Here is a 27,132-nt window from a genome sequence, read left to right on the forward strand (position 1 = left end):
ATCCTGGGCTGGGCAGGAATGCCAGGCCCAGTACCCCCTTGGCTGGGGTTGCCTGGGAGGAGCACAGCCCCAGTTCAAATGCCAGTGGACCCTGAAGATGCTGCAGCAGTGCCCTTAGCTAACTAGGCACTCCTGGCCGGGCGCTTGTTGAAGGGAGATCTAAGTGCCGGCTGCCCAGAATCCACGCCATGCCCCTGTAGATCCGCTCAGATCCGCTCCTCTTTATGATTGGGAGCAGCCCCTCCATGGATCCCGTGAGTCTCCCCTGGAAGCGGGAAGTCAGTGGGCTGAACTGCAGTCCCCACAGCTGCCCTTGGTCCCTGTCTCCATGACCCTCACTACCTCCTGTCACTCCCGTGGATCTTAATGTCTTACTTGGTAGTTGAGGGAGCTCCTGGTCACTATGCCCTTGGAGGTGGTAGAATATGGCACCCCCAAATGTCTCTTTTATTTTGAGCTAAAGGCGCTTGAAAAATGGCAGGTGCAGGTGGGCTCTCTGACCTCCCCTCAAGCCAGAGGGGAAACTCGGGTGTGATAGATGGCTTCCTGCACCCAGAGGAAAGGGGCATTCTTCTCACCGAGCTGGGGTCAAGGGCAGGAGAGATCTGTACTGCGCAGGCGCCTGTTTATTAAAAAAAAAAAAAAGTGTGCTTTTTCCTCTTATTTATCTGTCTCATGTCAATTTGGTTTTTAGAACCTGCTGGAGACACTGAGAGAGAAGTTCTGCTTGCCTTCTGTCCTCAGGCCAGGGTTTCAGTCCTCATCCGTCTGCTCCACAGTTGGCTAAGAGGGACCATTGGGGTCACCTGGCTCACACACATTCTGCCTCCATTACAGAACAATGACTCCACCTCTTCCTGCGGACGAGGGCCAGCTGTGACCGGTTATGAGGAATCGCAGGGGGCTCGGCCTCGATTTCAGTACCTGAAGGTCAGTTGCAGCTGGATCAGTCTTGGCTCAGTGGGAGTCTAGACCAGGAGCCAGGGAAGCACAGCCAGGCCAGTCTGAAGGCAGCCCACTGTCCTATGGTTTTCATGTTAAGAGCGGGTTTTGCATCTTTGAAGTGGTGGAAACAAATCAAAAGATGAATACTTCTTTATTTGTTGTTGGTTACCTGACTCCCTCTGCTGAATGTAAGTTTCTTTCTCTTCTTTGGTGGTGCTGGGGATGCAAGTCCTCCGTAAAGCAAGTTCAGCAGCAGCAGGGACTTCGTTGATTCATAATGCGACATTCTGGCCCAGCGAACGTATGTGAGAACATTTTTTTTTTTTTTTTTTTTAATCTTGCTATGTTGTCCAGGTTGGTCTCTAACCCCTGGGCTCAAGGACCCTCCTACCTCAGCCTCCTAAGTGAAGGGACTACAGGCACAAATCGTCACACTGGGTATGTCACAATAGTCTGTAGAACCTTCTGCGTGGATGACAGGAGTGTGACGGGGCCAGGCAGGTCTTGAAGACGGTTGGACAGTAAGACAGTTGCCTCAGTAAGTAAGGCACAGAATTCTCTAGGTCGAGGCGTTCCACGCCTGGGTGTGTACCCCGAGGGGTGAAAACGGGTTTGAATAAAAACTTGGACATAATGTTTATAACAACACTAAGCACAATGGTCAAAAGGTGAAAACCTGCCAGAGGGCCATCAATTAGTGGATGGTTAAATAAATCACGGTGTCCTCGTACACAAAACACCATTCATCCATAAAGGACATGAAGAACCCACACGTGTATAACAGGGAATTTGAAAACGCCATCCTAGGGGAAGAAAAGCCAGACACCCAGGGCCACGGGTGTGTGATCTCATTCCTACGAAGTAGCCAGAATAGGAAAATCCACAGAGACAGTCAGTGGTCGCCAGGGGCTGGGGAGAGAGCAAAGCAGGGCGCAACTGCTCCTGGGCACAAAGTGTTCCTTTGGGGTGACAGGAAGGTTCTGACCAGACGGCGGTGACGTCTGTGTGGTACTGTGAAGAGGGGGGCCACCTTGCAGCATGCTTTAGGAAGGCTGGAATGGTAAAGTGTGTGTTGTGTGTATTTTTACCACAATTTTTAAAAAAAGCTATAAATATCGAAAAAAAGTTATTCTGTTACCAAATGTTCAAGACTTGACTGTTTATAACTTTCATTATTATAAGTAACCTTGATGTGGATGCAGGGGCACACGCCTGTCATCCCAGCAATTTGGGGGGCTGAAGCCAGGAGGATTGAAAGTTCAAAGCCAACCTTAGTCATTTAGTGATTCCCTAAGCAACTTAGCAAGACTCCATCTCAAAATAAAAAATAAAAGGCCTGGGGGTGTGGCTCAGTGGTAAAGCGCCCCTGGGTTCAATTCCCAGTACCAAACAAACAAACAAACAGAATAAAACAACAACAACAAAAATCTGTTTACATGATCGCTCATGAATATGAAGGCTTTTCTTGTGCATATCAACCATTTCTATTTCTTATTTTGCTCATTTTTCATTGGGCTGTTAATGTTTTTCTTAGGATTTTGAAGATTTCTTTTTATGGTAAGGATAACTATTCCAGTTATTTTCATGGCAAATTCATTTTGCTGGCTTGTAGTTTGCTTTAAAATCTTGTAGAAGGTGGTTCTTTTCTTTTCTTTTTTTCCTTTTTTGGTACCAGAGATGTGAATGGGACCCTCTGGATTCGTTCAGTGCACAACTCTAATAGTCGTATGTGGTGGCCCCTAATATGATAGGCAATACATGGTCTTCAGTGAATAGTTGGATGTTTTTAGTAGGGAAAGCAGAAAAAAATTAAAGATGCTTTTGGATTTTATGATAGAAGGTCCCTTAGAGATTATCTATCTAGTTCAAACCTCTCATTTTTCACATAGAAAAACTAAGATCTAGTGAGAGAAAATGACATGATTCATTCAGAACCAAATAAAACTCCCATGCTTATAGACCCTTTGCTAATTTCCTTTTTAGTTTAAGAACAATATTCAATATTCATTGCTGGCAGGAGTTAGCACTGCAAATTTCTTTTTTTTTTTTTTTTGCTTAGGGTCAAACCCAGGGCCTCTCACATGCCAGGCCAGTGCTCTACCACTGAGCTACACCCCAGCCCTGCAAATCACATCGTAAAGCCTCTATAGAAAAGGAAGATTTACAACTATTTTGCTTCCTCTAATCTTTGTCAGGAACAATCCCAGGAAGCCTACATAGAAATTCGTTTAGTTCTGGGTCTTTGCTCTTTAGCATCTCGAGTTTTCTCAGGGTGAACGATTCCTATTGGAGGGCAAATGCTTTCCCTTGAAAGCACTTTGTTTGCTTCTGTCCTAACATTAGCTGGCAAGCTGTGTTTTAGCCGGGTTGTCAGCTTGGTAGTAATCTGAGAACAGTGTCTCTGGAGGCCTGCTGAAGTCCTTTGAAGTCTGCAATGGTCAACTGACATATTGCTTCAAATTATAATTCGGAATCAAGCAGAGCCTGCGAGGGTACTATGGGAGGCCACAGGAAACCGAGGCTGGGAATTAAGTGCCTTGGGCTTCAAATTAATAGCCAGCTGTGTATTGCCAATTCATTTTCCCTAGCCTCCACAGCCAGACCGCGGTCAGTGGATGGATGTGTGGGAGAGGACGTGCCCCAGGGTGCTGTGGGGAACCAGGAAGAAGCCGATCCAGGGCGGTCTCGTTGAGAGGGCTGTGTGAAGGAATCTAACCTGAGCCACGCCTTGGACAATGGAGATTTGGAACAGAGGAAGTCAAACCGAGGAGATGGGGAATGCCTTTGGGGTGAAGACAATGAGGAAACCTAAAGGCTTAGAGGAAGAAATATACGAGGTGTGTTTGAGAAACAAAATATGGAGCCACGTCATTTCAGTAGTGAGAAGTTATGAAAAGAAATTCAGTCTAGCTTAGTAGGTTCCTAAGTCTCCAACGAGTTGTGTTAGTCAGCTTTCTGTTTCTGTGACAAAATGCCTGAGACCGTCAATTTTTAAAGAGGATAGGTTCATTGGGGCTCATGGTTTAAGATGTTTCAACCCATGTCCTTGGTCCAGTTGCCTTTGGGTCTGTGGCAGCAAAGGACATCGTGGCAAGGACCCCCGACACCTCAGGGCGGCTAGGAAGCCAAAAGAGAAGGAAGGGGCTAGGGTTCCACATCCCCTTCACGGGCACGCCCCCAGTGACCTAACTTTCAATTAGGCCCCACCTCTTAAAGGGTCCACCACCTTTCCATAGTGCCACAGGCTAGGGACCAAATTAGAGCAGGGGTTTAACCTTTACTCTGAAGAAAATGGGGAGACATGAAAGGTGTATGAGTCAGAACATTATAAAATGGAGGCGGTGTTGGTATCTGACTCCAATTTAGATCCTGAGTGAAGGACTATCCGGATGGGATTGAGATGGGGCTAAGGAGGATTTAAGTCATCCAGAGATAAACACTGCATGGATTCTGTTTCGCACTTTTTTAGGGGAAGAGAATGGGTCCTCGTGGGAGGGATTATTGCCTGTCCTCAGAGAGGAAAGCAGGAAGTTGCTATAGTTGTCGTGGGAAGGCTGGATGTACAGAGAGGACGACAGAGGAGTCTGGGGAGCCAGGGGGTGGACCGTGCTACTCATTCGCCAGTTGCTCTCAGCCCCGGCCGCCCTCTCACACTCTGCTGTGCATCAGAGAGACACATTATATTTTCTAGCTTGCCTTGTTAGCTGACTTTTGTTAAGGTCCACACCAAAGTCATTGGTGCCATAACTAAAAAATGCAGGGAGAAGAGAATCGACTCCCTTTCTGCCTCTGGGTTTTGGTGTCCTCTTTGGCAGTAAAAGTAAATGATGGTGACAGCATTGGCTCTAGTGGATCTGGGTGGTGGCCACAGGGACAGGAGCCGCGACTTGCAAGTATAGGTTCCTAGATTCTTGCTTGGACAACTGAGCTCCTATGACCCACAGAAACCCTAGGGACACTGTGCTTCTGAGCTTTTGGAAACATTTTTGCTTTTCTGTCCTAGGTTGATAGTGATTTCCTGAAGTTACTAATTTTTCTATAATTTTGCCTCCCCTCTTTGGTTCCTTCTAAAACTCTTGTTGCCAGTTCCATTATTAATCTGTTCTGTCTGAAATAGCTACACTTTTTCTTTTCTTGATCCTGGTTAGTCTGGAACCTACCAGACTTTCTTCCTTTGGCTTCTAGAACACTACCAGGTTTTCCTTCCATATAGACATCCCTTTGCAGTCTCTTGCTAGATCCCCCTCTTCAGCCTGACTCCAAATACTGGGCATGAATACTGTTAGTGATTTTTTTCACATTAAGGTTAGTTAACTTGTCAGTGATCTAAATTCTAGCCTTATCTGTAATACAGCCCTGTTATCCAGGCACACAGGAATTAATCTCATTTTACATGTGGGAAAATTGAAGATTTTTTTACCCTAGAGATTATTTTATTAATCCTATCATTTTTTCCTTTTCCGTGCTGGTACTCAAACCCAGGGCCTTGCGCATGCTAGGTAAGTATTCTGCCACTGAGCAACAGTCCCAGCTCCTCTTTAGTGCTCTTTGTGTGTGTGTGTGCACGTGTGCGTGTGTGTGTGTGTGTGTGTGTGGTGGGGGCAGGGGTGTACTGGGGACTGAACCTAGGGATGCTTTACCACTGAACTATATTCCCAGTCCTTTTTACTTTTTATTTTGAGATAGGACCTTATTAAGTTGTCCAGTCTGACCTCAAACTTGTGGTCCTCCTGTCTCAGCCTCCTGAGTATGTGCCATCAGGCTCAACCCATTAATGCTATCTTTATTATTATTATTAGTAGTAGTGGTAATTGAACCCAGGGGCACCTAACCACTGAGCCACATCCCCAGCCCATTTTTTAAAACATTTTATTTTATTAGAGACAAGGTTTTGCTGAGCTGCTTAGGGTCTCACTAAATTGCTGAGGCTGACTTTGAACTCAAAGCCATCCTCCTGCCTCAGCCTCCCAAGCTGCTGGGGTTCCAGGTGTGCACCACCTTACCTGGCAATTAATGCTATCTTGGGAGGTGATTTCACATGTTGATTTTACCTCTGAGGTAGAGGCTTTAGCTGAGACTGTTATAGCTAAAGGGAGCCCAAGAGTTTTGCTCACTGCTGGGATATTACCTCAATAAAAGCCTCACAGTTGAGACTCTTGTTATCTTTGCAGGTTCAAAAATGACTTTTTTGTGAGCCTATCTAAATCAAATTCAAGAATGTCCAGTAAAATGTTTACACTTTTCAGATGTTAAAATAAAATGTAAACTACCATTTGAAACAATAAATTACTGAGAAAGGGTATTTGTGGTTTTAAGGTAACTAAAAAACTCCAACAATATTATTTATATCCATAAGTATGGTATATATCTCCATTTATTTACGTCTTCTTTTATTTCTCTTAACAGTGTTCTGTTGGAGTTTTCAGAATTGAGGTATTACACATGGTTCATAAAATTTAAGAATACACTTTATGATTTGAGAAGTTGAGGCAGGCAGGAGGATTGCAGGTTTGAGACCAGCCTCAGCAACTTAGTGAGGCCCTTGACAACTTAGGGAGACCCTGTTTCATAATAAAAAAGTAAAAAGGGCTGGGATGTAGTTCAGTGGGAAAACATTCCTGAGTTCAATCCCTAGTAACCCCCCAAAAAGAATATACTTAAAAATATTTTTATTGGTACATTATAATTATACGTAATATTGGATTCATTATGCCCTATTCATACATGCACATAACATAATTTGATCAACATCATTCCCCAGTACTAGAACAGACTTTTATACAATTTCTAAAATCTGACTTTTCTTTATTTTTCTTTTAGCATTACTTACAAAGCATCTTATCGCATCTCTAAAGGATTTAATTAACATGTATAATAGCTGCATGATTCAGATGGCAACTTTTAAACTACTGCTATTACTGGTTTTGCTTAATACTTTTGCTTAATGATAATGTCTTCACCTTCTGTAGCATTTGCTTCACTGCTAAACAGAAGGTCTAGTATTGCACTGAGCCCCTTGGGAAATGTAGTCTAGAGTAATTGCAGGCTGAGTTCCAACCTAACACACCAAATAAAGAAGTTTTTCTCTGAAAACGTCAGTTTATCTTGAATATTTTCCGATAATGTAAACAGTCTTCACTTCTTCCCAACAGTAAATATATTTGTGATCTCTTAGCTATTTTCACTGTAGTAAGAAATAGGTTTATTTCAGGGACTTTTGGGGGACGTGGGGGAGACTATGGATCAGACTTAAGGCAAATTTAATCTTGAATTTGATCACTCTCTAATACTCCACATTGCTACATGGCTGTGCTAAATGCCATCACAAATGATATAGAGCATGTCTATCACTTATTCATTTATTCCATCAACAAATATTAAATATCAAAAAATATTCTAGTATGTGCAGTAGGAACCTGATATGTTCAGCTCAGTTTCTGAGCTGAATAAATGTGGTTTCTCCTGTCCAGGGACTTCCTGGCCTACCCCTGTTGTGCTGGGCGATTCCACTAGAAAACAATCCTTGTAGGCCATGGCTGGCATGTTCCTGGGGGGCTGGGTCATATCCACTTGCTTTTCTCAGCTTCCTATGTTGTATCCAACTGCCAGTAGAGTCCTGGAGACTAGTGAAGCCAGAATTGGGGACAGGCAGTTAGTGTAGAAATAGGGAATCGGGTCAAATCGAGGAAATGAAGGCCATGAAAGCCATCTGCCTTTGGAAGTTAGAGGCTGCCCCTGGGAGAATGGATTGTAAGGATTTCCGAAGCTCATTGATTACCAAATTTCCCTGCCCTTATCAAGGACTGGAGGCAAGGCGCTGCTAATTAATGCTCCCTGGGCCCTTACCTGCCTGAATCACTTTGGCCCTCCCCCTGCCCCATCCACTTCTTACTTTTTACATCTCACCTGCAAAACCAGGCCTAGTTGAGTAGGCAGGAAGGAGAGGTAAGTGGGGAGAGAACTGGAGAACAAAAGAGACTTTAACCTATAAAAGACGTAGGGTGCGCTCGCTTCTTGGGATTCTAGAACATCAGCCATGGCCCCCTTCTCCCTCCCAGGAGAAGTCTGTATTATTACTACTTTTAAATAAAACCTGCTTAATACGCTTGCCTTGGCGTGCTTCTCTAGTGTTCAAACTTCAACATTAGAGGGAGCAGAACTCGTCACTGGTAAACGGTGGTGTCACTAGATAGGATGATCACTGGTCCGTTTACCTTGATGAAAGCATCTTCCAAAGCACTCCAACTTAGGACAAGACTGACTTCTTCCAGAATGTTCTGAACCTCTCCCCTTCCCATTGGCATACTTCCTGGATTCTGTGGAAGCTTTGTGGCCAGTTGAATCTGTCTTCCCCCGTGACCCTCAGATCCTCGCCTTAATCCCCCAAATGCAGGCCCCCTGCCACCCACCTTCTTCCACCCCCTCCTCTGCATTTCTCTCCGTGTTGCTGCTTCCTGTTGCTTTGCTCCTCTGAAGTGTCCACTGCACCTGCTGCAGCCTCACCCCAGGTCAAGCACATCCCTCCAATGCGAGCTTTTCATGGAAGCTTCCCTCTACCTCCTTGTCCTACTGACAGACACCCAGGCCTCCTCTGAGTTTTCTCAACAGCTCTCTCATGAGGATGCTTCTAGTTGCCCACTTCTCAAATGCCTGAGGTCGGAGTTCTTTTTGGCGACACTTCTGAACCATTTCTAAATAGACCCCCTTGGTTCTTCACCTCTGCAGTGCCCCAGCTATGCCCCTCTCTGTCCTGCCCTCTCCCAACTTCCTGACCCCTCCTCTAGTCACCGAAGGTTTTTTGGAGGTGGCATCATTAAGGACGTGGGCTTTGGAGTCAGGTGTTCCTGGGTTCAAGTCCTGGCTATGCCACTTACCAGCTATGATCTTGGGCAAATCATGTCATCTCTGGGCTAAGGTTTTCTTCGATGTAAAATGGGATAATCAGAGTGATCACCCAGAAAGTGGTTTGTTGGCATTTGACACTCATTCAGCTAAAAAGCAAGTGGGAGAAAATCATTCCACACTGACAGGTGTCCTGTGGACTGGGATCCAGATTACAGGGGGCAACACTGGGGAGGAGGTCCGGGGAGGACGTGCCATGTAAACTGAAGGAAGAGAAGGAGGATTAAATGAGACAAACACCTGCCCAGCTCCTGGCTCTGCGCCTCCTGTGAGTCTCTAGTACCTGTGCAGAAGACCCAACTCACAAGCAGCCAGTTAGTTCTTTCATCTACTTGACTCCCTGACCTTCACCTCTGCTCTGCCACAGGCACCCACGTCATGACCACACCTGGGTCTTGCATCATCTAGAGCCCCCTCATTTCTCAATCTCAACCCCGCCCACTTGCTCCCTCTCCACCAGTGCTTCAGACTTGGGGAACTGCCAGCGGCCTGCTCCTGCCTGTCTCTCTGCACTTTCTCAGGAGTGCGTTCCTTTCCTGCCCAGCAAGAGGGAAGGCCTTCCTTGCTTCTGGGCTGATCACCCATCTTTTGTTCCATCGTTCTGTTTTGCCTGGATGCTGTTGGTGTTTGTGGTCACAAGGTCACGGCCAGTCTCTCCTTTGGGTCTTCAGTGTTGCCAGGGGATCTTTCTGTGTTCTTCCAATCGACTTTCTCTTTCATACTTTAAACCTTCTTTGTTCTCCTCAGATGTCCCCTGTATAGGATAGAAGGGGACATATGGCCTCTTGTGTATTAACCTAGTGTCCTGCCAACCCCCATTCACCTGCATTTTTTTTTTTTTTTTTGGTACTGAAGATTGAAACCAAAAGTGTTTAACCACTGAGTCACAACCCCCGCCCTTTTTATTTTTTATTTTGAGACACAGTCTTACTAAGTTGCTGAGGCTGGCCTGGGACTTAGAATACTCCTGCCTCAGCCTCCCAAATTGCTGGGATTACAGGCATGCACCACCACGCCCAGCTCCTGGGATACCTTCTAATATCTCACTGTACAGGAATGCACATCTAAGAGATGGCTTCTGAGAAACCCAATCTCTACAATCAACACCCAGGTCTGCCTCATTTCTTCTACTGTAGAAGAGACAATTTCCCTTCAATCCATGACCCAGGTACCAGCCTTCTCCCTCCCTCCCTCCCTTCTCTCTGCATCAACATGGTCTTCCTAGGCAATCTCATCAATCCCATGGCTGCATGTGCCATCTGCATTAGTTTCCTATGATTGCTTAACAAAATCACACAGACTGAGTGGCTTAAATAGAAATTGATTGCCTGGCAGTTCCGGAGGCTAGAAATCCAAGATTAAGATGTCAGAGAGTTGGTTCCTTCCAAAGAGTGTAAAAGAAAATCTGTTCCATTACTCACTCTAAGCTTCTGGTGTTCTGCTGCAATCTCTGGCATTCTCTCACTTGTAGATCTCTGCCATTGTCTTCATGTGACATTCTCCCTGCGTGTGTGTCTGAGTCCAAGCTTTCCCTTATTATAAGGACACTGGTCATATTGAATGAGGCCCCACAATAACAAATTCATTTTAACCAAATATTTCTGTGAAGCCCTCATTTCCACCTGAGGGCCGTGGCACACACCTGAAGTCCCAGTGACTCAGGAGGCTGAGGCAGCTGGCTTGAACAACTTAGCGAGGCCCTACATCACTCAGCAAGACCCTGTCTCTAAATAAAATCTAAAAAAGGGTTGGGGATGTGGCTCAGTGATTAAGCACCTGGGTTCAAACCCCGGTACCAAAAAAAAAAAAAAAAAGACCTTATTTCATATCCAGGTCACTGGAGGTTTGAGCACAACATATACATTTGAAGGGGATATAATCCACACTATAATATCCCTAGGAGAAATTGAATAATTTGTCCCTGCCCCCTGGGTCAAAATCCTGGAGGGGGAAACCTGGGGTTTTGGCATGGTAGCTACTACCCATCCACCAGGTATTGGTTATTTGGAATATTTGGAGACGGTTCTGCCCAAACCTTGTTGCCTGATTGCAACACGTAACTCAGCTGTGTTCTGTCGCTCACTCTGACTCGCGGGTTGTGTATAATAACATTCAGCCTCTCCTATGGCTCCCACATGCTAGGTTAATTATAATGATTCCAACTTCTGCTTCATGTCACCTCTCACCATGCATATCCTGAACCTTGAGGGCCATTGGAACAAAGGTAAAGCGAAGGGCAGGGCCACAAGAGGAGCTTGCTGCAGTTCAGCAGGAGACAAGCACACAGGCTTGACATGCACACGGGGGGACCTTGTGAAATGCAGACCCGGGGAGTGGCCAGACCTATGTTCTCATGCACTGGGCTGAACAAAGAGAAGCATTTGTGGGAATTTGATCTCCTGCTCTCAAGAAGAAAAGGGAGTTGGGAGCTCCCCTGTGGCATCTGCTGTTTCTCAAGAAGTATGTTCAGAGCTGAAGAAATAACTCTGGAGAGCGTCCGCCTAGCATGTGCGAGGGCCCCCGTTCGAATACCCGGGAGGGGAAAAAAAAGAGAAGTATGTTCAGCTCAAAATAATCCTGAGGCCAAAGTGACATATTTTGAGGTGGCACCTGCCACCCTGCTGTCACATGCTAAGGTAGTGAGGGTTAGACTGTCAATGCCTGAATTTTGGGGGTGCACGAATCAGTCCATATCTGTTTGAGTCTTGGGCCGCTGGTTTTTGCAACTGAACAAATTCCTGAGTCTGCACATCCAAAATGCATCTCCTGGAGCAGCGTGAAGAAGAAGAGGCAAGAACGACCCCCGGACCAACCAAAGCCGCGTGCCGCTGCGTCCCCGCGTCCAGCGCCTGCGTCCCACCGCCGTCGCCACCATGCCCAAGAGAAAGGCCAAAGGGGATGCTAAAGGAGATAAAGCCAAGGTGAAGGACGAACCACAGAGAAGTCAGCAAGGTTGTCTGCTGAACCTGCTCCTCCAAAGCCAGAGCCCAGGCCTAAAAGGGCCCCTGCAAAGAAGGGAGAGAAGGTACCCAAAGGGGAAAGGGAAAAGCCGATGCTGGCAAGGATGGGAATGACCCCGCAGAAAATGGAGATGCCAAAACAGACCAGGCACAGAAAGCTGACGGTGCTGGAGGTGCCAAGTGAAGTGTGTGCATTTTTGATAACTGTGTGCTTTTGTACAGTTTGAAATACTATTTTTTATCAAGTTTTACAAAAATGCAGAATTTTGTTTTCCTTTTTTTTTTTAAGCTATGTTGTTAGCACACAGAACACTTCATTATTGTTTTCAGGGGAAGGCGCATACGTCACTAGTAGAATGTCTCCAAAGCTGGATTGCTGTGGGGGAAAACACCTTCCCCTGCTAGTTTTGAGAGACTTCCTCTTGGCTCCCGAGAGGAGGGATTCCCTGACATTGGCACACATAGCCACCTTGGCACAAACGCTTTGTGGTATGGAAAAACTCAAATTCATCTTATGTCCTCTTCTCCCTCTCTGCCATCGGCATAGACTTAACTCCCCTACACTCAGACCTGTTGGGACCTGTCTCCCAACAATTGGTTTTACCAGTGTGTCGGCAATCTGGACTTCCCAGTGACATTGAGATATTGTCCCTCAGAAGAGCAACAGTTCCTTTTCTAGATTGTGGATCTTCAGATTAATAATTTTTGCCATTTTCATTTCTTTCCCTGAAAGTCAGGGTCGGCTTGTGAAAAGTCGTTAAACAACATGCTAAATGTGAAATGTCAACCCTCACTCTAAACTTTCCCTATGCAGAGCATCAGATGAAGATTTCATTGGGTTTTATAGTGGCTTTCTGATTTTGGTAGTCCATCGAAGAAGGGAGTTTGAAAATTGTTGTGTACTGTTAACGATTGTCTGCCCACGTCCTGCCTGAAATACCATGATTGTTTATGAAAAGTATCTTTAATAAAGCTGGATACAGTTTGGCTTGGAAACAAACAAACAAACCAAAAACAAAATGCATCTCCTGAAATCTCCTTCTCTTCCAGTGCTTCCTGGTCAGTGTGTTTGACCTCCACCTACTCGGAAATTGGAGTGTCTTCTCTAAGAAGCTAAAAATAATGTGTCTCAGCCTCCTTTGAAGTCAGAGGTGGCCAAGTGACACATCAGCTTAGAGTTTCTGGGAATGTTGACCTCTCACCTTGAATTGTCCCCCGTCCCCCAACATAACCCATCTCCGAGTCTTCTCGATTCTATCTCTTAACTCTTTCTCTGTTATGAGGTGAATTTTGGCTCCCGGTTGTTATGTTGAAATCCTAAATCCCAGTACTTCACAATATAATTTTATTTGGAAGTAGGGTTGCTGGTATAATTAGTTGAGGTCATTGGTATTGTCTGAATGTTTATAGCCCCCCAAATTCATATGTTGGAAATCCCCCACAAGGTGATGAGCTTACGAGGTAGGGACTTCGGGAAGTCACTGGGTCATGAGAGTGAAGCCCTTAGGAATAGGTGAGTGACCTTCTAAAAGAGGCCCTCTGCACTTGAGGACACAGTGAGGAGGTACTATAAGAAGCTGGACCCTCCCCAGACACCAAATCTGTTTATACCTTGATCCTGAACTTCGCAGCCTGAGGAAAAAAAAAAAAAAAAAAACTCCTGTTGTTTATAAGCCATCCAGTCTCTATGGTATTTTGTTACAGTAGCCCAAATGGTCTGACTTCAATACTGGAGTACGCTGGATCCAAAATCCAGTATGACTGGTGTCTTTATCAGACCACGTGAAGACGCAGGAGAAAGCCACGTGACCAAAGGCAACACTGGAGTGAAAGTGGATGAAAGTCAGGTAACACCAAGGATGATGGCTCCCATGAGGAGCCACCAAGAGGGGAGGAAGGGTTCTTCCCACAGTCCTGAGGGAGCATGGCCCTATTGACACCTTGACTTGGGACTGTGACCTCCAGAACAGGGAGAGAATACCTTTCTGTTGTTTAAGGTGCTTGGTCTGTGGCACTTGGTTACGGCAGCTCAAGGAGAGTAGCACGCTCTCTAGTCCCCTGGCTCTCTCCCTAGTCACCAGGCTCTTGTGTTCCTGCAGGAGCTTCCAGAATGGTCTCCCAGCATCCTGGGTTGTTTCCTTTCCATTCCTTCTCCATCAGCAGTCAGAATGAGCTTTCTTGGGCTCCAGTTTCTCCCCTGTTTACACACCTTCCAGGGGCTTCTCAGTACTCTAAAGGTGGGTTCTGAAGTCTCCTACCCCATACACATGGCCCCATATGCCCCATGACCTTGACCTGTCCCAGACCTTTCTGTTACTTGGTGATGGCAATGCCTCATTGTTCCTACTGGCTGACCTCGGGCTTTAATTCCCACTGGATGTTCCTTCTCCCAAGAAGCTGTCCTCAACTCCTCACATAAGTGTCCCTGCTGAATGCTTCTGTGAAGCCTGGTTCTTGCCCCCTCAGAGCACCGATTCCACTTACTATGATGTGCACTTGCTCGTCTGTCTGCTTCACTAGTCTTTGAGCTGCCCACAAGAAGGACTGGGTCTTCTGAGCACATGACATCAGTGCCTGGTCATGACTCACTCATTTCAGGTGCTCAATTCATTGATTGAGGGAAATAGAGGACTGCTTTCTTTTATTGTCTTCTCTGTGTTAGCCAGCTTTCCATCACTATGACAAATTCCCAAGATAATCGACTTATAAAGAAGAAAGGTTTATTTTGCCTCACAGTTTTGGAGGGTCCAGTACATGATCCATAGTGCTGTTGCTTTGGGCCTGTGTCAGACAGCACATCATGGTGGGAGCTCATGGTGGAGCAAAACCACTCACCTCATGGCCAGGAAACAAAACAAGAAAAGGAAGAGGACTGGTCCTACAGTGTGCTTCAAGGGCAAGTCCCCAGTGACCCAAGGACACCCCTCTAGGCCCCACCATCTGCCAGTAGAAACACCTTGGGGACCAAGTCTTCAACACATGAGGCTTTGGGGCACATTCAAGATCCAAACTATAGCATTCTCCATTGGTTTTACATTTTGAAAGATTTTAACTGTCAAACACAAGTTATTTATTTATTCTTTTCTTTTTTTGTAGCATTGGGGATTAAACCTAGGGCTTTGCACGTGATAAGCAAGTGCATTACCACTGAGCCACATCCCTTTTTATATTTTATTTTGAGACAAGGTCTTGCTAAGTTGCTTAAGACCTCACTAAATTGCTGGGGATGACCTGGAACTTGCGATCCTCTTGCCTCAGCCTCTCAAGCTGCTTTTAAAAATTTTATTTGAAACAGGGTCTAAATTGCCCAGGCTGGTCTCAAACTTGTGATCCTCTTATCTCTTGAATATCTGGGGCCCAGCACATGATGCACTCCTAAAATTCCAGCAACTGGGGAGGCTGAGGCAGGAGAATCACAAATTCAAGGCCAACCTCAGCAACTTAGCAAGAATTTGTTTCAAAATGAAAAAAGAAAAAGGGCCAGGAATGTAGTTCAGTGGTAAACATCTCAATTCCCAGCACCAAAACAAGAACAAAAGCAAAAATAAAAAACATTGAATACCCGGGATCCCTAGTGTACCATTGGAACTGACCACAATCTATTAAATTAACTTTTGTGAACTCATCAGAGAAACAAATGTGTTTGTTTTTAAATTGAAAATAGTTGGGAAACTCTCCAAGCTGTTCTCTTTGAGGGCAGTAACCGAGGACTTGGAAATCCTGGTTTTTGAATCTAGATAAGGAAACTGAGGCCAAGAGAGGTTGACATAACCTGTTGAAGGTTTACAGGAAGCCTGTAGCAGCACCAGGCCAAAATTCATTTCTAACTTCTCCTCCAGGATTCCTCTTGTTCTTTCACAGCAGGTGAGACTTCAAGAGGTCAGGTATGGCCTGCAGTGAGTGTGGACACCTGGCCATCCGGGGGGAAGGGAAAGGCCTGGATCGGCAGCATTGCTGGTCTCTGTGATGTCATTAACTCTTGGCTGGTCTGGCTCCCTGTGCAAACGAAGCCTCTGAACATAAGCACCGGTTCAAGCTGACTCCGCCATGCCGCTCGGCGCAGCCCTAAACTTGGGTGTTGTGAGTTCATATTCTCAGGAGACTTCCATCATCTCTTCCTAAAGGTGATGCTGGAGGCTCCCGCCCCTCAGAAAGTAGCTGGTGCCAGGAGAAGCCAAACTCAGGGGATGCGATCGTGCAAAAGGCTAAAAATAAAATGAAAATATCTCACAGGAACACCCTGTTGAAAATGTGACGGCGCGGAAAAATCGGAGTAGAAAGTGCTGTTCGTTCTCATGTGTTGGGACCCAAAGCCAGGGACAACCTCTGCAGGCGCGAGTTAATGGAACAGAAGCGAGTCCCCAAAGCACCCAGCAGGCCCAGCTTTCTGTAGCTTTCCTGATTTACTTCAGGAAGAAGTAATTCCTCCTTTCTCCGTAGATCCCACATACCTACCTTCAGTTGATTCTGTATTTTTTAGTGTCGCCTGTAGAATATACCCAACCTCCCCTCTCAATGCTGGGAGGCCTCAGGCCAGTTTCTGAATCTCTCAGCCTGTTTCTTCACTCTTTTTTTTTTTTTTTTTTAATAGTTTTCTTTTTTTATGAACTTTTTTTTAGGTGTCGATGGACCTTTATTTTACTCATTTATTTATTTACATGTGGTGCTGAGAATCGAACCCAGTGCCTCACACATGCTAGGCAAGCGCTCTACCACTGAGCCACAGCCCCAATTACCAGGAATTGAAACCAGGGACGCTTAACCACTGAGCCGCATCCTTAGCCCTTCTTTTTACTTTTTATTTTGCTAAGTTGCTGAGGCTGACTTTGAACTTGTGATCCTCTAGCCTCAGTTTCCCAAGTTCCTGGGAATCACAGGCGTGTGCGAGGCAAGCACTCTACCCGCTGAGCTATCTCCCCAGCCCCCTTTCTTCATTCTTAAAAGCCTTCCTTAGAAGGTGGATATAGCATGGAATGACAAAGGATCTATAAGGGGCCCACCACACCACCTGGCCATGTTAAGGATGCAAGAAGTACTTGTGCTCTACTTTTATGGGTTGAACATTTCCTGCTGTTCAAATCTTCTTTACTTTTTTTTTTTTTGCAGTACTGAGCTATACCCCAGGCCCTTTTGATTTTTTTTTTTTTTTTTTTTGGGTGCTGGGGATCGAACCCAGGGCCTTGTGCTTGCAAGGCAAGCACTCTACCAACTGGGCTATCTCCCCAGCCCCCCCTTTTGATTTTTATTTCAAGACAGGATTTTGCTAAGTTGCTCAGGCTGGACTTAAACTTGCAATGCTCCTGCCTCAGCCTCCCAAATTGCTAGGGTTACAGGTGTGTGCCACCCCACCCCCCAGCTCTTCTTTACATGTTTGAAGATCTTGCTTTTGTATTTGTAATGTATAAAGCTGCTCCCCCGCCATCGGGTGCAGCCATTTTCCCCCGCCTCCCAACCACTTGTCAATCTGTGAACATCCTGGCTAGCTATTGGTTCATCAGTCAGCTTGCATGTATCCTCTGATATTGGTCCCCTGTTAGCCCGGCCGAATTCAACTGTTTACTATAGCTTCCCACCATCTTTTCCTTTCCTTCTGTCTGTCCTCCTCGCTTTTCTCTATCCTCCTCGCTTTCCACTCTCTCTAGAGCACGCCCTTTCTTTTCCTTTCGCTTTTCGTCTCATTTTCTCTCTTACCCTGCAGGGAGACACTCTGTTTGCTTAATAAATTCCCTTATGTGATTTCCCGTGTCTGACGTGGTTTCGTAGGATTTCCTTACAGTATTAATGAAAAAATTCATTTACTCAGTGTCCTAAGGAATATTTAGAAACAGGAAGTTTTTCTGTGGACTGACTATCTAACTCAATTGTCTCTAATATACAGTGGTTTTGCAGGACTTGAGCTCAGGGCTCAGTTAGGCCCTCTATCCAGGTAGAAGGCAAGATTCTAGGCAAGTCCCATTCAGGAATGTGGACCAAGGTGCTAAAGGGAGATAATGAGGGGTCTGCTCATGTTTAAGGCTATAACCAGAATGACATTAGGGCCCTAGCCTACAGACTGGGCATTTGACCCACAGAATCTTCTTGGATCCTCACAATGAGCTTGTGGGGTGGAACTATTCCCATTCTACTGAAGGGAAAGTTGATGTTCAGAGAAGTCTATGCATTCACTCTGCAATGTTCCTTGAGCCGCTACGATGTGCCAGATGCTATTCTAGGTGCTACAGTGGAGCGTGAGTGAAACAGACAAAAATCACAGCCCTGGAAGAGCCACAGGCAACAAGGCAATAAGCAAGATGTAAAAAGATATAGAGTATGTGAGGTGGCCCTTAGTGCCTGGAGAAAAATCAAGTAGAGGAGGAACTAGGGAGCAAGACGTGGTGGCCATCTGGAAGTGGGCCTTGTGGGTAATTCCTTCAGACACTTGCCTGGAGTCACCAGGAACTGTTGGGTGGGCACTGGAGTTACCGACTTTAAAGCAAATGCTGTCATTTCAGCAAGCCTCTCTCTCTCTCTCTCTCTCTCTCTCTCTCTCTCTCTCTCTCTCTCTCTCTCTCTCTCTCAGCAACTGCTTTACCACGAGCTACACCCCCAGCCCAAACCTCGTTTTCAAGAAGCGGTGCCACTGATTTCCGCCAGGGTGTGTGCGTGTGGTGTGCACTCGTATGCAGGCCCCACAGGGGGCTTCTTCTTGTCTAGGACTGCGCTGTATTTCCCTGGGCCTGCGCTGTGAGGACCCAAGCTTCCCTACGACACCTTGCAGGGGCTGAGGCCTCGCATTGTTGGTTTTCATGGAAACTTGGCAGCTTTTCCAGTCACTTCACCCTGAGCCCTGCACCACATTCCAGTGGCTTTATTTGTGTGCCTTGGAACGCTGCCAGGCCTGGGCCTGGGACAGGTTGCCATGGTGATCTCCCCACTCTTTCCAGATAACTTTTCAAGGATGTTGCCCTTGGGCCTGAAATAGTTCTGGCCTGCCTGCCACAGCCGGACGGAGGGTGGACTCTGGCATGGTGAAGGGAAGGAGGATAGGAAACCCACTGGGCCTCTCAGTCTCTACGTTAGCACAGACTGCAGGCTGGGCGAGAAAATTTCTGGGATGCATGCTTCCGCCTGCCCTCCCCACCTCAGAGTGGAGATGGTTTTGCTTAGATGCGGGGGAGAACTTCTTTCAATGATTATATTTTGGTTGTTCTATTCAGAGCTTGCCTTAGAGAGCCTGTTAAAACAATGTTTTTCAAAATCTCAACTTCATTGATGCATATCTATGATAAAATACCCACTTCAAGTGCAAGGTTTGATGAGCTTTGACACTGTGTAATGTGGGCAATGACCACTACTGTCAAGATATGTAACTCTTCCATTACCCCACCTGGTCCCCCATTATTCCTGTCGGTTTAGGGCTAATTCCCCTCCCCCACTCCTAGGCAACCCCTGATCTGCCATCTGTCACCACAGATTAGTTTCAGCTTTTCTAGAAGTTCGTGCAAATGGAACCATCTAGCATATGCCCTTCTGGGCGGGCTTCTTTTGCTTGGCATGTTTTTGAGATTCATCTGTGTGGCTGCTTGTATTAGTTCATTCTTTTTTTTTTCTTTTTGGTGCTGGGGGTTGAACCCAGGGCCTCATGCACGTCAGGCAAGAGCTCTGCCACTGAGCCACATCCCCAGCCTTTAGTTCATTCCTTTTTGTGTCTGGATCTACTGTGGAGCAAAGAAAGTGTTTTTCCTTGTTCTTTTATTGATGGGCATTTGGGCTATTTCCAGGTTTGGTTATTACAAATGTTAAATAAAAATGACAGGAGGTCATTGTTGGGACTAGGCCCCACAGACTGGGCTAAAAATAAAAATGGAGTCACTTGTGGCCAGCTTCCACTAAACCGAAACCAAGCTGCTTGTCTGAGCTCCTGAGAAATCAGGATTAGAGAGATAATAACCAAATTTCCAAAACAGGGCAGTTTCAATTGGTGCCATAATGAAATTCTCTCTGCCTTCATCTTTACACCAAAAGGCAACCTGAAGTAACCTGACGTTAATTAAAAAGTTATTTTTCTATAGTTCTGTCTCCCTGTCCCTGCCTTACAAAGAAAGCAACTTTAAAACGACCAATCTGATTTTTGTTCTTGGTCTCTGCTTTTTTTCAGCCTGTCTACAAAACCAACATCCTCTGCGCAGCTTATTGGAACACTTAAACACTGTTTTCTGGAATGAGGTGTTACCTGCATATAGAATTGAAAATACAGTCCCTTAAGATCCTTAAACTAAACTGTTGCAATTTTGTCCTTTGGTAGAAGTAAAGCTACTGTGTACATTTGTATGTAAATCTTGTGTAAACATAGCTTTTCCTTTCTCTTGGGTTATACCAGGAATAGAATGGCTGGGTCATATGATAAGCTTAGTTTTATCAGAAACTGTCAAACAGCATATTCAAAGGCGGCATTGGTTGCAATTATTTTCTTCTTTAAAAAATTTTATAGTGCATTATAGTTATATATAATAGTGGGGCTCATTTTGACATAGTCACAAATGCATATAACATATGCATTTCTCCATTTCAATCCCTAGTGTTACCACTTTCTCTCCTCTCCTCCCTCCTCCATCCCCTTTCTTACTCTCTTGGTCCTCTATTTATTTATAATTGATGCATTATAGTGTTTTATATAGATGGTTGAAATGCATTGTGGTACGCGCATGCACGTAGCATAACTTGGTCAACTTTGTAATTTTTTTTTTGTGTGTGTGTGCCAGAGATTGAATCTAGGAATGCTTTGCTACTGAGCCATATCTCCAGCCCTTTTTATTTTTTATTTTGAGACAGGGCCTGGCTAAATTGCTTAGGCTTATCTTGAACTTGCAATCCTCCTGCCTCAGGCTCCTGAATTGCTGGGATTACAGGTACACACCAGGGTGCCCGGCTGCAGTTGGCTTTTGAGGGACGGGAACTATAGTTTCAAGGCAAAGAGGAGAGTGGGACCCTTTACCAGTGAGTACTGCCTGCTTGTTTGGGAAAGACCTGGAACACCTGAAGCCAGAACTGGTGACAGGCAGTGTAGAAATAGGGGATCCAGTCAAATCAAGGAAATGGAGGCCATGAAAGCCATCTGCATCCGGAAGTTGGAGACCGCCCCTGGGAGAGTGGAATGTCAAGGATCTCCAGAGCCCATTGATTACCAAATTTACCTGTCCTCGTCAAGGAGTACAGGCAAGGAGCTGCTAATTAATGCCCCCTGGGCCCTGACCTGCCTGAATCACTTTGGCCTTCCCCCTGCCATCTGCTGCTCACCTTTTTTGCTATGTCACTGGCAACTCCTGGGCCTAGTCATGTAGGCAGGAAGGAGAGATAAGCCGGGGAGAGAATAGAACAAAAGAGACCTTAACCCATAAAAGATGTAAGGTGCGCTCACTTCTTGGGATTCTGGAACATCAGCCATGGCCCTCTTCTCCCTCCCGGGAGAAGTCTGTATTATTACTACTTTTAAACAAAAACCTGCTTAATATGCTTGTCTTGGCATGCTTCTCTAGTGTTCAAACTTCAACATCTGGGGAAGCAGAACTCGTCACTGGTAATCTGTGGTATCACACCTACTGGCAGCTAAGGAAACAGGTGAGGTGAGAGTCAGGTGGGGACCTGACCATAGGAAGGTGTGGCATGGAGACTTCGGGGGAATGGAGGGACAGGACTCAGGGTCACAGACCCCAAAATTTCAACACTGAGTCTGGTTTTGTAACTGGTCCCTCATGTTTTGAACACAGCCCTTGCTGCTCTAAACTGGGAGTGTGTGTTTCTCTTCTCCCTCTTCTCCTCCCTAATCTCTCCTCCTCCCTGATCTCTCCTCCTCCCTGATCTCTCCTCCCTGGTCTCGGTGGGGTGGGGGGCGGTCAGGTTGGGGGAGGGATAAGCTTTTAAAAGCCCTGTGTTCCCCCCAATGGGGAGAATCACAGCCTCTGTGACAGGAGTCCCCTGTGTTTCTCCTTTGCTAGCAAAGCAATAAAACTTCTTCTCGCTTTGTTTCAAAGCCCCGTCATTGTCACAGGATTGGCATCAGGGGAAGGACCCAGTTTTCAAAACAGTTTCCCATGATCAACAGGCTTCCAGGGCGGCTGGCTCCTCTGTCTCGTTCTTCACTTTTCTATACCCACTCTGGTCCAGGAGAAAGGAAGCAAACACAGCAATTAGAATAACAAAAGACAGATTAACAAGGGAAAACCCAACCAGTTCATTAGCATGTGCCTTGGGCACCCCAGGGAGCTCTGGAGAAGAGCGGCTCAGAGAGGCAGTTACGACTGGCCTTAGAGAAAATGCGGTGTAGAGAAGCAACCAAAGGAAGGAATTCTGTAGGAAGGGACCCCTCTGGGGAGCCAGAGGAAGGTGAGGGCATTAAGTTTGTCCTGTACATTTCCTCTGATCCTGTCTCTGGGCCCATGAGGGTCTGGAGTGACGTCAGCAGTTGGCTTCTGCTCCTCAAGTGGAGGGAAAGGAGGAGCCAGCGAAAGTTTAGGTCCTGCTCTAGGCCAACACGGGAGGGCAGAGGGCTCTTCTGCTTCTGCCACCTCTCAGTGGCCTGTAGCTGGGAGTGATCCTGTGTGAACGTGGCGCTTGCTATTCAGAATGGCACCTTCTGCTCCTCTTCATTTGATACACTCAGCTCACTGAATCCTCACGAGCGCTTGCTGAGGCCCCTGTTCTTCCTTCAGTATTGGAGACAGAAAGGTATTTTTTGGATTCTCTATAGATAATCATCTGAAAAGGCTGCTATTCAGGAGAAAGGGCGACTGTACCTGGAGGGGAGCCTGGGGGTGGGTGTTGGCAACATGCGCGCACACACGCACGCACATGCACGCACGCACATGCACGCACACACATGCACTCACACACATGCACACGCACACACGCACAGCACACACAGAACAACTGATCTGCACAAAGTCACACAGCCAGATCTGGATTTGAACTCCATTTCTGGACTCCAGTGTCTTCTCTCATCTCACTCTTGGGGTTCTGGGGACTGGCCCTGGGTGCTGGGTAAGACCCTGAAAATATGTGCCTTGTCAGCATCCAAGAAAAATATATTCAATAAAGGAACTTTTATCTGGGAATAAAACATGAAAATAGAATTGCAATTTGGGAAACGCGTAAGCTGGATGGCCTGCGGTATGTACGCCAGGAGAATAAAGGTCATGGAATTTTACTGGGAGAGAGAGAAGCTCCATAAGTGTGGTCAGTCACTAAGTAAAACTCTGAATCTTAAAACCTACTGTTAGGTAGGGATAGCGAGACAGCGATGGGCAGGTGCCCTGCACCAACAACCAGCTGTCTTGCGATAGCGCCTGGTAGCAGGCAAATCATCTGCAAGGGGACCTCTCTTCCTCTGCCAACTGCATTTGGCTGGGGTCTGACACAGGTGACAAACCCTGTTGAACCTGACAACTCTCGGAGCCTGCAGAAGTCTGCTAAAGAAATCAGAATCCGGAAGAAAAGTGCAGCTCAGCTCAGGTCCCAAGGCAGCCCAGACCCTTGAATCCAGGGGAGCAAGCACTCTGGGGTGCCCGGTCTGAATCCTGGTCCAGCGACCACACCCAGAAAGCCACTCCGGACACGGGAACGCACACCAGAGATTTTGTTAGGTGGATGACCAGAGTGTCCACTCTCGGGGCTGGGAGAGAGAGGGAGAGAGAGAGAATGGCCAGGAGCTTCTCCTAAGTAGTGGAATTTCGCATGCTAACAACTATCAGACCCATTGCTGAGAAGGGGGCTCGCAGGCGGACTAGTGGACCAATAACTGACTAGGATGTTCCCAGACTGCCGATCTAGGTTGTAAGATGGGAGGGGGAGAAATGGCTGTGGGGTAAAGGGCGGGGGATCAGCTTTATATTATAGAATCCCCAAGCTGCATGTGGTGGCACAAGCTTGTGATTCCAGGGAGGCTGAACAGGAGGACCTCAAGTCCAAGGCCAGCATGGGTAATTTAGTAACACTCTGTCTCAGAATAAGACACAAAAGCTGAGGGTATAGCTCAGTGGTACAGCACTCTTGGGTTCAATCCCTACTCTTCCTTACTGTGGTGTGGAGGGGGTGGCATTGACATCGCTGAGTGCTGTTTTATCTAGTCTGTCTGGTGAGCTCCCTCTGGGTATGGTGGTAGTTTTATAATTTTCACGTGGATGGGGAGAGAGGAGGTGAACCACAGTCCTAGGCTTCAGAACTGGAAGTGGCCCCAGATAAGTTAGGCCAAGTCCCTCATCTCTTAGGGACAGTGCCGCCCCTTCCACCCCTGGTCCCAGATCCATTTTATTATTGGCGTCTATGTATTTCCAAGTCTCCTATATGAACTTGCCCCATATATCCTACCTCTGGATTTTTCTGTTTGCTCCTTCTTAGTCCCCAGCTCAGGTGACTTTCAGAACCATCTGTAATGTGGCCTGTTTTGTATACATAGCTTTCTGAGGACAGGGACAATGCCTATCATTATTTTTTTTTTGTTTGTTTTAATGGTTAAAGAAGAGTATATTTAGAGTTAGGCAGCTGGGCTCAGTTTGGATGATCCCAGTTCTGCTGGCGACATCTAAAGTTTTATGGTCAGGAGCCACGTGAATATATGTCTTCTCTTCATCGGGCTGATGGGGTGTTGAGCTTAGCCACTTCAATGTCATTCAGCTTCTTCTCAGTCTGTCTGATCTGCTGCTTGTTGGCCTTGACATCCACACAAGTGGGTGAACACACGTGGGTTTCGCCTTCTGTCTTCTTATGGCTGATTTGGAGGTCAGGGGGATCTTTATCCCAGATTGAACCCAGGGCACTTATCCACCGAGTCACATTCTTAGCTCTTTTTATTTTTTGAGATCGGGTCTCGCTAAGGTGCTTAGGGCCTCACTAAATTGCTGAGGTCGGCTTTGAATTTGTAATCCTCCTGCCTCAGCCTCCCAAGCTGCTGGGATTACAGGTGTGTGTCACTGCACCCGGCAGCCAGGGGGATCTTGGTGGTGGCATGGTGATCTAGCTTGTTTCTCCTGGGGCTGCTCTTCTGAGGGTACTTGGGCTCCTCCAGAGCCACAGTAGAAGGGTGGCCACCAGAAGAGGGGTGACATGCAGCTCTTTCAGTGGCCGGGGAGGACTTCCAACACTGCCTTTTTGGCTGCCAAAGCCTTGGCTTTCACTTTGGCCTCGGGAGTGCCGGGAGCTTCCTTCTTGCTTTCAGCGCCATCTTGGTGAAAAGACCTGGCTCAGTTTTGATCCCAGTCTTCAGCACAGTGCAGGGCACATAGCCAAGTGCCAATTGAATTGTTTTACGAATGTAATGCACATCTGTAAACATTCAACACATAAAAAACATCATCTCCCTCTTTAGGGCTCCCTTTCCACCTCCTCTTCAGTCTCTTGTGTGACCTTCCGGATTTTTCTCTGTACATGCAAAGCATTTGTAACTGTACCTATCTTTGCAAACGTCAGACTCCTGCTACGGAAATGATTCTGTTATTTGCTTCTGTCAGGGAGGGAAAACTTTACCTTCTCAGGGTCTCTAACAAGGCCTGGAAATTAAATCAACATAAGACAATTTAACAGGAGAAAAGGGTTCAGATCCTCCGTCCATGAAAACGAAGATTCAAAGAAGTAGTCTTCTTTAAATTTCTTTAAATTGAACAAAGAGGAATGGTCGAAAACCGTGGGGAGACAGAAGGGCTTGGGCTGAGGTGTGATCGGAGAGCGAGAGGAGGGTCGGCCAGACGAGGTCTGTCTGTACAGCTCCCTCCCACCTCAGCTCCCTGTTTCTGGTGATAAGAATGTTTCTTTCCTTCTGGAATGCTGTGTGGGGGCAACTTTCACACGGGCGCTGCATCTGCTTTCAGGAAGAAAAAGGGTCAGAGAGCGCCCTGCCCGTGCCTGTTCTTTGTCAAATGCCTTCAACTCAAAATAATCTGATGGCAAAATATCTTTTTTCTGGGGTGGGGGGAGGGGAGATGTTCTCTGTTGTCATTTCTCTTTCCCAGTGAATCTTATTTTGAGTGAATAAGGTGACTTGTTCAAATTCTTTGTATCAGTTACCGACTTCTGTACAATGAAGCCCTCTCATTGGTGGCTTACGACAGCCACCACTTTATTTGCTCAGGATTCTGTACATCAGCCATGCACGGTGGGTGGGGTGGCTCTTCTGCTGGTCTTGCCTGGGATCACACACACACAGCTGCAGTCAGTGGGGACTTACTCATCTGGAGCCTCAGCTAGGATGAGTTTTTGCCCCATGTGGTCTTATTTTCCACAGGCTAGCCTGGGCTTCTCTGAGGCTCTGGGCCTCTTTAAGGACAGATCCTAAAGTACATGTAGTTCTAGGGGACTTCTCCAAAAGACTAAAAAATATAAAACTGTTGTTGGGCATTGTGGGATTCAGGAGGCTGAGGGAGGAGGATTGCAAATTTGAGGTCAGCCTCTGCAATTTAGTGAGGCCCTAAGCCACTTAATGAGACCCTGTCTCAAAATAAAAAATAAAAAGAGCTGGGGATGTACCTCAGTGGCACCAATCCTGGGTTTGGTCCTCAGCAACACACACACACACACACACACACACACACACACACACACACATCATGAATGAGGGCCTTGAAAGAGGCCCACGCGTTGAGGGGCGTACAGCTGGAGCTTCAGGGCTCCAGCACATCTGGCCCCCTCTGCTCTTGGACCCTCTGTGAGCCTTTAAGGGTTCTCTTGTCATTCTTATTCTCTGGAATGGCCAGGAGCAGGGCTCCTTCTCAGCGACCTACACCCAAGTTTCCTGCCCTTTGCTGCCTCGGCTGAGGCTGCGAACACCGCTCTCACTTAGACCCTCATTCTTCTGAATTCACTGAGACTTTATTTTTTTTATTTTTTATTTTTTTGATTTTATGACTTTATTGGACAATCAGCAGTTAGTTCTCATCCACATTGACTGTCTGTAGATTTTTGAACGTGGTAACAGGGACGTAGGTTACCAAAGTATAAAGTTTGTTGGGCGAATCTTCATCCTCATTACGTTTTCTGGACAATCGCACACGAATACGATATGGGACATTCCTTATTCCTTTGGCCCAGACAGCTTTGTTGAGCCTGGTATCGATGCGCACATCTGGAGTTCCCATCTCCTTCATGGCAAATTTCCGGATCTCTTTGAGTGCCCGCGGAGCACGCTTCTTGAAGCCCACTCCATGGATGCGCTTGTGAATGTTGATGGTGTATTCCCGGGTCACGACCTCGTTGATGGCAGAGCGGCCCTTTTTCTTCTCGCCACCCTTCTTTGCGGGAGCCATTCTGCCCGGCTCAAGTTGGAAAGGGACACTGAGACTTTAATTGTAGGTCCTGAATC

General features: G+C 46.5%; 1 protein-coding gene and 1 pseudogene across 2 annotated transcripts; one reads left to right on the forward strand and one right to left on the reverse strand.

The window, feature by feature from the left end:
- The first annotated feature begins 11,556 nt into the window (after window positions 1-11,556).
- Window positions 11,557-12,796, forward strand: LOC306658186 (non-histone chromosomal protein HMG-17-like; annotated as a pseudogene). The gene has a single exon. The product of its transcript is annotated as a non-histone chromosomal protein HMG-17-like (transcript).
- Window positions 12,797-26,648: 13,852 nt separating this feature from the next.
- On the reverse strand, window positions 26,649-27,095 carry LOC306655339 (large ribosomal subunit protein eL31). The gene has a single exon (XM_079129703.1). It carries the CDS (start codon window positions 27,074-27,076, stop codon window positions 26,699-26,701), a length of 378 nt encoding a protein of 125 aa, XP_078985829.1. The 5' UTR covers window positions 27,077-27,095; the 3' UTR covers window positions 26,649-26,698.
- Between the last annotated feature and the right edge of the window lie 37 nt (window positions 27,096-27,132).

This window comes from Sciurus vulgaris (assembly GCF_902686455.1).
Source record: "Sciurus vulgaris genome assembly, chromosome: 1".
NCBI lineage: Eukaryota > Metazoa > Chordata > Mammalia > Rodentia > Sciuridae > Sciurus > Sciurus vulgaris.